This window comes from Ceraceosorus guamensis (genome assembly GCF_003144195.1).
Source record: "Ceraceosorus guamensis strain MCA 4658 unplaced genomic scaffold IE81scaffold_27, whole genome shotgun sequence".
NCBI classification, from domain to species: Eukaryota; Fungi; Basidiomycota; class Exobasidiomycetes; order Ceraceosorales; family Ceraceosoraceae; genus Ceraceosorus; species Ceraceosorus guamensis.
In genome coordinates this window covers 239,226-250,574 of record NW_020290022.1, presented here as the reverse complement: position 1 = coordinate 250,574, position 11,349 = coordinate 239,226, and the positions used below count along the sequence as shown (strand labels likewise).

The window sequence follows — 11,349 nt, the reverse complement described above, 5'->3', positions numbered from 1 at the left end:
CCGAGCCTCCCCTGCGCGTGCCCATCTTTGATCTTCATGCGCCTCTTTTCCCTCCTCTCGAAGCGCTGCTGCGCGCCGTTTCGAGAGCTCCTCGCTTTGCACGGCCATCGAGAGTCTGAGATTCTGCAACGCAGCGCTTCAACAGATCCAATGCGCTCCTGACCAAATCGTCCATATGAATCGCATGCTCCCTCGAGCGCGTAGCCGTCTCGGATCGGCCTTTGGTGTCACTCTGACTGCTCACTGCTGCCCGCTTCGACTTGTGTACTTCTCCTTCTTGAAGTGTGGGAGGAGGCGCGGATGGACGATGACGTTCAGCGCAGATGGCACGGGGCCGGATGACCAAAAGAGCGCCTGTGAAGGGACGGTTCACCGGGCGTCAGCTCCAACCACTTCACATCAAAATGGCACTCTACGCAAGCAAAAGCCACGCAGCTCACCGTCCAGACACCTTGTATCTGCAGCATCCATATCCCTGGCAGCTGTCCAAACAGCACGATACACCCGCACTCGTCCTCTACGTCTCACTGTCGCCAATCTGCCGAATTCCTTGATAGTCGTGATGACGATGAGTCTAAGTAGAGGCGAATCATTCACATCTTTTCCCTCTCTGGCCCTCTTGAAAGCTTCGTACTGTCTCATCAGCTTTCCAGTAGCCCACGCAATGTCGGGAGGCCAAGGAAGGTAGCTAGGATACTCTCGATCTTTCTCCATGCCGTCGCCTCCGCGCGCAAACCTGTTTAGATGCAACGTGACTTGTCCAAAGGGCACAGCGTCGATTCTGACTGTCCGGCCTCGTCGCTGGCGAGGAGTGCTGCCTTGCCGTTGCTGTGCGTCGGCCTCCTGACTCGAATGGAGAGGTGTGCATTCGTCTGAGCTTGCGCATGGAGCACCATTACCGCTCCAGTTTTCTTCAAAATATCGCGTGACCGAGTAACGCTGTATTCTCAAGTGTTTCGCCTTCTCCGCATCTTTCAACTCCGCGCGCGACTCTGCGCGTGCCCGTTTGGACGCATACACCCCGTCTAGACCCAATGCTGGAAATTTGTGCGTTGAAAAGTCTTCTTCTGGTAAGAGCGTCTCGTCCGGCTCTGGCCGGCCCGCGCTCGACGAAGCTCGCATTGGTGAGCGCTGCCCGTGCGAACGTACGATTGCTTCTGATCTGCGTGTCGTCGACCACAAAGCATCCAAGGCACGACCGAACGACGCTCGGTAGGGGATTTTGGCGATGAACATGGCTGGGCACCTATTCATCACTCGACGTTCTCTTCCTCACTGCTTTTCTGGCTCTCTGGCTTCTCAAGTCATCTTCACATCCACGGTCTGAGCGGTAAAGCCGAGAGATTGGCTTGCCATCCTTCAGGCAAGGTCGTATAAGGACAGCTGGAGGCTGGGAGCGAGAGATTCACGAGTGTGATACGTCGTCGGGTGCAAGAAGCACGTTTGACGCGCACTAAATGACTTGCACTCAAAATTCGACTTCGTGACTTGACTCTTGACTCACGACTCAGACTCGAACTCGTGACTTTTGGTGCAAGACTGATAATGCATCACGTGACTGAATCCCGTCACCTGCTCATCGATCATGCACCGTTCACATTCATTCAATTTGTTTCAAGACACGGATCCTGTATAGTCCTTTTGAGCGCTCTCGATGCCAATCCGAGTCTCACTGGCAAGCCTCATGACTGATTCGTGACGGGCGGAGATGCGCAGAGGGCGACCTGCAACCGGGCCTGTGCAGGGGCCACGGCTGGTCTTATGTCAAGCAGGAACGTGGACGAGTTGATACGGCAAGCAGCGCAGCAGTGTATTGCACTCGTATTGATCTTGTAAAAAGAGATAAAAACCTCCAAGAACTTCTTGGGCCGTAGCGCCTTTCTTTGGCCCATGCCCAAGACGGGCGATGCAGCACTCCTATCAACCCTCGCAGCTGCCTTAGCACCGCCGCTCTTTTACACGTTCGCTCTCTCTTTTACTTTTACTTTTCTTTCTTCTCCTCCTTTTCCCTCTTCTCGCGCTCCTCATCGCTCTCATCCGTCCAGTTCCAAACCTTGCTAAACTCTCCCTTGACCAAGCTCGTCCCCAGGATGGCTCCGACGCAAGCCGGAGAGAGGTATAGCAGGGCAGGTTGAGCAGCTTGGAAGAAGTGCATGACTCCCATAGTCGTGGAGAGGCCGAGGATGTAGGCCGTTAGGCATGCGACAAAGTAAGGGCGCGCAAAATGCGTGCGCGTTCGGCTTGTCGGGTTCTGTGCTCGGTGCTGCTGCAGGTCGAAGCGGAGAGCCAGGGCGATAAAGATGCCTGTGAAAACGCAACATGCCGATTGAGCCAAGATCCTCTGCGCGACGGTCGCACACTATCACGCCACGAATCCTGCTCACCGGGAATTACAATGTCCCCAAGTCCAAGCATCGTCAACTGCCACTTGGGCTGAGGAGCGCCGCTAGCAATCTCCCACACTCCCTGAACAAAATTTTTCGGCCAGACAATCTTGATGGGCCCATCGAAGCCTCGCGCCACACTGACCATGACGTCGGTGCCAAAGACCCAGAAGATGTCGTAGAGGAACAAACCGCCAAGCATGATGGAGCCCGTTCGAAAAGAGTCCAATGCCATCAGGGAAATGGCATTGTGGGAGAGCGAGAGAGCGAGAATGTTGGATAGAGCCCAATGACGCGTCCAAAGGTAGAGGCCGACGATGATGCCGCTCAGCGCCAGCAAGGGTAGCTGCAGGATGGAAAGGCGTCCGACAAAGATTTCTGTTCGGCAGAGCAAGTCACGAGTGCATGGTGAGCGGTCTGGGCACCCCGCAGAGTCGCATCGTTTGCTTGCTCGGACTCACCCTCGCCTTCCTTGTCCTTCTTGCTTTGCGAGCGTGTCTTGACATTCGAACCTTGCTTGCTAGCGCCAGCCGAGCGATTGACTCTGAGTTTATAGGAAGTAAAGTTATTCCAAATTGCCTTGCCGAGAACACCTTTGGCGATGGCGCCGAAAGTCTGAAACGTTGGTGGGAGAATGTCAGTCATCTCCGACGCGACGAGCTGCAAACTAGCGGCGTGACCGTGACCTGCTTTCGTCGCGACGGGCGCTTACCTTCCACACCGCCAGACCACCCACAACTCCAAAGTAGGCGCCAAGTACCAGATCGACGTACTTCTTGTCCACATATTTGAATACGAGATACATGCTGAGGAGCACGGCGCTACCGAGCACGGGGAACATCCAAGCTTCTTCAGAGGTAAGAGTCTCGGTGTGCAGACCTTCTTGGTCCTCATCGTCATCTACATCAGAGTCCGAAGCGTCTGCAGCATCTTTGATCGCCTTGGACTTGGGCGCCTTGGATGGCGGCAGAGATGCGAATGAGCCGTGATAGATTGGCACTAGAGCTCCGGCCATTAGAGCCCCTGTGTAGAGCGTTGAGTGTTCAGTCCGAATGCTGATTGGACTGTACAGGAAGCGATACGAGCCTACACTCACCATACGCAAGGAATAGATCTCTGTCCGACATGACTGCAGCGCGTGCGTGCAATGCGAGGGGCTTATGTGTCCTTTGTCTGAAGCCCTTCGTTCAGGCAGTGGCAGATTTACCGGTGGTGTTCGGATGCAATACTGTGGGGTCGATGTTCTGGCAGAAGAGGCGACGGGTGCTTGCTTGCTCTCACAGCAAAGTCGACGCTGCGTTTCAGTAGTAGTCTGGCGCAGTCGGGCGGAATCTGCGGCAAATGAAATTGTCTCGTTCGCGCTGGCGCTTCGACCCGCGGTGCGTCTTTTCTTCTTTCCCGTTCAAAAACAATCGCGATGACTTGTCCAGTATATGCTAGCGTGGAGTCACTCGGTCTGAATGAGTATGCTGGCCGCGATGGGTCGGACGGGCGTGCGCAGTTCTTGGACCCACTGACAATCGTGCACACCAAGACCGATGTGGTGCTTGCACTGGAGACGATGAGCTTCAAAAAGTATTGTGTCTATCAGAGGAACGAGAGAAGACGACCGCGAATGACCATGATCGTTTGCGAATGTCGCCGTGTAGTGTGAGGAAGCAAACTTGAATTCTTGAAGTTATCACAATGGCTGGATATTCGCGTGATTCTATATGCAGCTTGATCGACCGCGGTCTGTGGTCGTCTCTTCCACGCTTTGCCGGCATGCTGCTGCTGGTGGGCGTCACCGCCTGCTGCACGCACGTCTCGCTGCATGCTGCTGCTCGCACCACAAGACGCCCACGCAGCAGCACGTATACCGCGAAGTCTTGAGTGCATACCCAAGCGCCCGCGCTGATGCAGCTTATTTGCTGGAGAGACGTACGGACAAACACGTGACTCAAGCACTTTCGCGCATCGCGCAAGGTGTTGGTTGTTCTTGCGGAGAGCAGTCATTCAAACCGATTTTAGAGAGTGACGAGTCAAAAAGTAGTCTTGAATTTGAATGCAAGCTTGCGGGCCTCACAAATTGCCTCTCGAGCTTGCAGAGACCACGAATCAAAATGCTGACTCTTGATTCGTTTCGATTCACGATTCACGTCATTTGGCGTGTTCGCTTTCCGACAACACTCTTCGCTCGTGACTTGTGACTCGGAAATTCATCATCCCGAGCTATAGGCTGCTTCTGCGGACGACCGCCTCGTAGACCATGCGACCACCAAACGCATCTCTGCATCGACTCACCGCGATCCCAACGTCTGAAGTGGAAATAGAATAACACAAGGACGTGAATCGAGAACCTGCTTGGGTTGTTCAAGCGTCGTGACAAGTCTTCGACTTGAGACTCAGAGGTCCGTAGTGACTTTGAAAGGCTCGAAGTTGCTGTATACATCGTGCCTGCACCGCATCGAATCAGCTATACATGTACCTATCATTGTATAAGTACCGACGATGAAGCGTCCGCATGAGTCTTGACTGATCGGCTGCATGGCCTGCATGCGATCTTAAGCAATCACGATGAGTCTTGCGATCGAGAGATGCCGGAGCGATTGTTGTAAATCTTGAATCTGAATGAGATTTGGTAGGAATCGTCAATGATTGATGACTCAAGAGTCACCAATGGCGCAAGGTGAGACCAGCCAAGAGTCTTTATTGATGGGTCGAGGTGAGATGCTCGATCCATATATACACGGTATATCTGTGCTTGGCATCTCAATCCTATACTCAGCCATCGCATGCGATCGGATCAGGAGCAGTCTAGCGCCATGCATTCAAATAAGTGATTCACTGCCGGCCAATCCCGGTCCGCTGTGCTTGTTGCCATTGTGAGAGGTGGTCGTAGAGCGTCTTGTTGCCCTCAGCAGGTATACATACTTGCCGTTCTATACCATTTCGACCATTCACAGACTGCGCTACCGGTGAACCTTGTACAGTCCGGCGCAGTAAGCTGCCCTGCCCAATGCTTGACGTCACACAAGGCTATGGCTCTGGCGCGGCTACTCGAGCAGACAGAACGACCCTTGACCACTGCAGAGGTCTAATCAGAATGGAAAATAGTCGAGTCTCCGCCCATAAGGAGGTGTGGCGTAACCTGAAAGGATCTTCGATTCGCTATATATACCTGCGGTACACCGCATGTATCTATCAGGTCGCACGCAGACTTCGCACGTACGTAGCAATCCCAATCAGCACCGCAATCACGACTACTCGTGACTCCTGAATGACCCACGTAGGAGGCTGGCCCGCGAAGACGCGGAGCGGATGAGCATCACATCACCTACGCCAGCATCTTGTGCGTGGCGGCCATGATCAGTCGGTGAGTGCATGCTGCCGATGTTGCGCATGTTGATGTGGATGCAATCGTGAATACAAGATCAAAGGGAGCGCGCGCACGGGGCGCCTTGTTTGGCTGTGCTGCCCTGCTATATATATATACAAAATGCTCTTGCTTCCGCATCGTCAATCGTGAATGTGAATGTGAATCGTGCTGAACTTTGAATCACGAATCAAATGTGATCGAGTGAATCAGGCGAATGTGAATCAAGAATCTGAGTCAATCGACAACTCTTTCTTCTGCTGTGTTGCTGCTGCTGCATGCAGCGTCGATGCATGTGTACATCGTGAATCACGAATGCAGGCGCTAAGAGCAGAAGAGAGTCGGTCGGCGTGCAGAGCTAGCTAGGACTCTTGCATGCTTCGCGATCATCCTCCTCGCGGGTGAGCTCTTCCGGTGACAAGGAAGAGGATGACTTTGGTGCACACGATCGAGTAGACTGGGAGCGGCCGGTCGCGTGACGATTGCCTCGCCTCTATCCTTGCTCTTACATACCCTCCACCATTCCACCTCCACGCGACTTCACTCTGCTCGGCCCAGCTCGACTCTTGGTCTGCCTCGCTCCACAAAGGGCTTAGCAGAACGTTGCTACTGGCACTTTTGCCGCCCCTTGGACGCGTTCTCTCGCCGCCTCAAAAGTTGTGACTCCAGCAGCCGGGTGTACCGACCACCGTTGTCATCATGGTTCTGCTGACGTACGATTCGCTGGTGTTAGTACTGCAGCACGGCACCTCTACCGATCGCAGTCGGCTGAATTTGGCCTCGGAGCAATTAGAAATGTGGGAATCCTCCGATCCCAGCATCTGGGGTTTATTCTTGCACATTGCATTCTCCAGAGGAACAGCAGGTTCGACGAATCGTTTGAGGCTGGATGGTAATGCGGTGGCATATGGTGGGACTGATGAAGAGGCTCAGATATTGGCTGTTAGACAAGTGGCCATGATCCGATTCAAAAATGGAGTGGACAGGTTTTGGAGGAGCAGAATGGTCAATCGCACCACCGTCACCATCCCGCAAGAAGAGAAGCAGAGGTTGAGGAGCAAGTTGTGGGACTGTCTGAACGAACCTCATAGGACTGTAGGTCGATCGGTGGATGCTGGGTTAGCCCGGAGATGCCGCACTTTCTGATCAGCTTCTCCAACATGCATACACACACACACACAACAGATCGCTCTGCATGCTGCAGTGTCCATCAATAGGATAGCAAGGCATGACTACCCCACACACTGGGAAGGCTTGTTTGACGAGCTGCTGCAGCATCTTTCCAACGCTCATTCGGAGCAGGCTACCGCTTCGCAGGAACTAGGGCCGGACTCGGAGAGAGCGAGAGCGGCCAGACTGAGGCTTTTGAGGGGTAGCGATGTCTTGCAGAGGGTGTTGAAGGAGCTAGGCACAGTCAAAATGCTTGCTGGTAGGATACGGATGACCACTGTGAGTACCTTTCTTGTGGGGAAGAGAGAGAGAGAGAGAGAGAGAGAGAGAGAGAGAGAGAGAGAGAGAAAGAGGGAGAGGACGTGGCAGTCTTGCTGACTCCTTCCCGCCCACGTCGACTGGAGCACAGCTGGCCAAATCTTTGCTAGGCCCTCTCAGCTCCATCTTTCATCAATACTTTGTCGAGACGTTCCCATCCGAGCCCGAGAACTTGTCTGCTGCCGAGTTGGCAAGCTGGGCTTCAGGCGTCCAGTTAGCGGATCGAGTGCGCACTAGTCAACTGCTCCTCCGAGCGGTCATGCACTTGACCTTGGCAGATCCAGGTCTGCTGACCGTCTCGACGACGAGCGAAGGAGGATCGAGCGCAAACGTGGCGATGCATATATTCGCCTCTACGCCAACTCTCCTCTCTTGTTTATCCAGCACCAGACTCTGCTATCTGCGGCTCTACCGCAATGCGACGTCTTCGGAACAAGCTGAGCATCTACCTCTCCTCACAAACCTCACAAAGCACTTGCTAGGCTTCGGCAAGTTGTACTTGGCGCTGATCGGCAAGGACAGAAGCAAAGCTGCGAGATGGAGTGGCTGGGACGACCTTATCCTTTGGTATTGGTCACAAGCGAGGAGCGTCGACGATGAAACGCTGTCCGTCTCAAGGGACACAGCTACCACCTCCCCCGAAGCGCTAGTTTTAGATCGACCTCCAAAATTCGTTATACAAGCGCTGATGCTCTTGAAGCAGACGCTGACAGAATGGAGAGGCAACTCGACATCGGACAGCAAGACGGACGTCATTGCACCCCCGCCTTTCAACGATGCCAACTTTCTCACGCGCGTGGCGGATACGCTCGTCGAGAGGCTCATGAGGCTGACGAGGGACGATTTGGAAAAGTGGCAAACTGATCCGGAAGAATGGGCAATTGGGGAGAGCAACGAGTCGATCGATTTGGACATTCGTCCAGCTGCCGAGAGGACGCTGATGGTGTTGGCAAATTATTCAAGGCCAAAGAGGCTGGTCGGAGAGCATCTGTGGGGCAAATTTTTGGCGCTCGGAAATGCTACCTCGGTCGGTACGGGAGACTTGGGCCAGATCTTGATTCGCGATGCCGTGTATGCTGCGGTCGGAAGGTGTCGGGATTACCTACCGAATCAGGATCAAGATGGTCTGCCTGCTGACGAAGCGCATTCAGCAGCCGATGTGAGCTCAGCAGCTGCAGAGAGGTTAGTATCCGAAGGGATGCTGGACGCTTCGGCAGGTCCAGCTTGGATCATCATTCGACGCAGGATTGCCTGGATATTGTGGGAGTGGTCAGAAGAGATCAGAATACCGCACCGACCTGCCGTTTACGCGGTACTCGTCTCCCTGCTAGAGGATTCCCCGGGAAGGACAGATGTAGCTGTGCGCCTGGCAGCTGCGAAGTCTTTGGGCGCACTAGCGGACACGCTGGAGTTCGATGCGGACTCTTTCGCCCCGTACATTGAGCCGGCGCTGATTGGACTTGCTAGGTTGGTGGGAAATTCGGAATTGGACGCAGTGGATAGCATACGATCTTGCACTACCAGTCTCTCCATATTGACGGAAAGACTTGGCGCAAGAATACTACCACACATCGACACTATGGCGAGACTTGTACCTACTCTTTGGAACAGCAACGATGATCCGCAATTGCTCGGAAAGAGCTCTATTCTCACATTCGTGGCCAAGCTGGTCAGGACCGTCGAGCTTGTGCCGTATGAGCAAAACGGACCAGCGGAGAATTTGCATCACGTAGTGGAGCCCTTGGTCAGACAATCTCTCTCCAATGCAGTGCGTAGGTCGGCTTCTCCAGCATGGTGCACGTGCTGACCGTGTCTTCGCAACCCTTGATAGGACGCACTAGGTCTGATCGGTAAAGATGCTTTGAGCCTGTGGGCTAGAACACTCAGATCGACTCCTGCCATGACGCCTCCTCTCTTTGGACTCTTGGATATGTTGCCGCACCTACTCGCCTTGCCAGATTTTGCGCCGGACGCTTGCAGCATATTCGAAGAGGCGGCGATGCTCGTTCCAGTTGAGCTTTGTCTCGTGAGTGGCGTGGAGCGAATACAAGCGTGCGACGTATGTCTCTTACCTTTCTCGTGGGGCTTCACTTTCTCAGCACCATGGCCACGCCATCTTTGATGCGCTTGCGAGCATCCTGGCAGATACGGAGAGCGCCAATGTCTTGTCCCCCATCAAGGCGGTCGACACCCTGCTGCAATCTCTGCACGCTGTTGGACAAGCTGGAGATCACTGGACCTCATTAGCAGACAATTCCGGCTTCTTTGCGGCGCTCGTGGGTTCGCTTGTGCAAGTCAAGGTGCGTTGCTGCTTCCTCTTTGCCGTTGATGGTGGCCCTCTAAGCTGATTGGGCCGAGCCCGCGACATCTCTGCAGGAATCGGCAGTGATAGCAGGATACTTTGTCGCCCTGATCTCGCGCATCACTTTTCACCTTGCGCCCAAGCAGCTCGTCTCGCTGCTAGCGTCTTCTTCCGTCAGATTGTCTCATGCCAATGCGCTGGCAGATGTTGGTGCAACGCTTGTGACTCCCTTGATCGACCAGTGGTGCAGTCGCTTTGAGAACATGTCGTCGGCTAGGAGGAGGAAAATGACAGCTTTGGGACTGGCAGCCTTACTGAAGAGCGCCTGCGCCAGCGCCAGCACTTCGATCGCTCAGAGCGTCGCTAGTAAAGTGGCAGAGATGATCTCTGTATGGTCCGACTCGCTCGGAGAAATCAAGGAGAACGCTAATGGCAGGTGAGTCTGCGTGCGCGCGTGCGCACGAGTATTGAAAGGAGCGAGCGATGCTGATCCTTGTACGCTGCGCAGCTCCGACGTGTACCGCGCTCCATCACCTGCCAATTCGATAGGCATGGGTGCATTTTCAGACGATGGCGGAGACTGGTTGGAAGATCTCGCGCCGGGCTCGGCGAGAGCAACGCATCTATCAGAGAATGACCCTGCCATCAATGTGCCGCTGGCTAGCGCAGTCGCAGACGCTCTCAACGACGCTCAGAGCGTATTTGGACCTGCCTTGTTGCAAGGCATCGATCCTCTTGTACTGGACATGCTCAGAGCCGACCTCTCGAAATGAGACGCGATAGCGTGAGCGCAAAGGGGGGAACAATACGGCATCGGCATTTGCAGGATGATCAGAATGAGTGGCCAGCGCTACTTTCTCTCCTTGGTGTACAATATCAACCAAGTGAGAGAAGCTGACCAGAAAAAGATGGTCCAGCCTGCTAGAGCAGACATGTCAAAAGACAGCGCTTGAGCATCGAAGCCGAATGCCGACACTGTAGTGAATGTTTGCGCACGCATGTGCGATTAGCGAACGAGTGTGCTCGGAGAGCGTGCGACGAATGGCACTCACAGATGGTCGCGCCAGGCAGCTCGACATCAACGCCGTAGCGGTGTTCTTTGAGGGTCAAATCCTTGACCTGTACGATGAGCAGCACTTCCAATCCTGCCCTGAAAGGACTGACGCCAAAAGCTTTCTGCAACCACCAAGGTGTGGAGTTGCGATTGACCAAAAATCCGCTAGACACCATGCCGGCCAGCATGACGAGGCTTCCTACGAGGTTTGCAACGCCCTTGTCCTTGATGGAGATGCTGATAAAGAGCACCACTGCACTAACGGCCAGCGAGAAGAGCACCAACGCGGCGATAAAGGACCAGAAAGCTGCTACGGAGGGCAAGAGTCCGACGAGGAAGTAGACGATTCCTCCCAGGATGAACGGCGGGATGACGCGAAGCGGCAAGACGTCAAAGATGAGCTTGGAGAAAAAGTAGGTAATGGGAGAGTAGTAGCCGTTTGCGCGCTCCCGGACAAAGAGAGCCCTCTCCTCTGCAAACAGGCCGAGCGAAGTCAGCGTCGAGAAGCCAAAGAGGGAGAGGATAAAGAAGAAGAGGCCCAGGCGGTTTCTGCGCAGAGAGAGGGCATGGAGTGGTGAGCAAGACGCTTCGGAGACGTCACCAGCGCTGCACTCACTGGAAACCGGCAATGTCGTTTGTCACATTGGCGTATAGCAAGCCGCTCAGTACTGCGATGGAGAGAGAAAAAAAGAGAGAGAGAGAGAGAGAGAGAGAGAGAGAGAGAGAGAGAGAGAGAGAGAGAGAGAGAGAGAGAGAGAGAGAGAGA

At 54.3% G+C, this 11,349-nt stretch overlaps 4 protein-coding genes across 4 annotated transcripts in view; 1 reads left to right on the top strand and 3 right to left on the bottom strand.

Moving 5' to 3' along the window:
* Positions 1 to 34: 34 nt before the first annotated feature.
* Positions 35 to 1,236, bottom strand: IE81DRAFT_347257 (hypothetical protein; the record flags this gene model as incomplete). The annotated part of the gene is made up of 2 exons (XM_025516127.1): positions 35 to 354; positions 441 to 1,236. The coding sequence occupies 2 exons, from the start codon at positions 1,234 to 1,236 to the stop codon at positions 35 to 37; spliced, it is 1,116 nt and encodes a 371-aa protein (XP_025369864.1).
* A 745-nt stretch (positions 1,237 to 1,981) lies between these two features.
* Positions 1,982 to 3,511, bottom strand: IE81DRAFT_334436 (peptidase A22B, signal peptide peptidase; the record flags this gene model as incomplete). Its single annotated transcript, XM_025515411.1, has 5 exons — positions 1,982 to 2,304; positions 2,385 to 2,762; positions 2,846 to 2,999; positions 3,097 to 3,407; positions 3,481 to 3,511. The coding sequence occupies 5 exons, from the start codon at positions 3,509 to 3,511 to the stop codon at positions 1,982 to 1,984; spliced, it is 1,197 nt and encodes a 398-aa protein (XP_025369863.1).
* Positions 3,512 to 6,438: 2,927 nt separating this feature from the next.
* Positions 6,439 to 10,302, top strand: IE81DRAFT_289931 (hypothetical protein; the record flags this gene model as incomplete). The annotated part of the gene is made up of 7 exons (XM_025511833.1): positions 6,439 to 6,834; positions 6,925 to 7,188; positions 7,319 to 8,999; positions 9,069 to 9,253; positions 9,327 to 9,527; positions 9,604 to 9,965; positions 10,038 to 10,302. 7 exons carry the CDS (start codon positions 6,439 to 6,441, stop codon positions 10,300 to 10,302), a joined length of 3,354 nt encoding a protein of 1,117 aa, XP_025369862.1.
* A 10-nt stretch (positions 10,303 to 10,312) lies between these two features.
* The window catches only part of IE81DRAFT_119342 (hypothetical protein), a 3,995-nt gene continuing 2,958 nt past the window's right edge, over positions 10,313 to 11,349 (bottom strand). Inside the window, exons 6-7 of the mRNA XM_025510170.1 lie at positions 11,200 to 11,251; positions 10,313 to 11,132 (exon numbers count right to left, since the gene is read on the bottom strand). Coding sequence (XP_025369861.1) covers positions 10,451 to 11,132; positions 11,200 to 11,251 — 734 coding nt within the window. The 3' untranslated portion in view covers positions 10,313 to 10,450. The remainder of the gene's footprint in view (positions 11,133 to 11,199; positions 11,252 to 11,349) is intronic.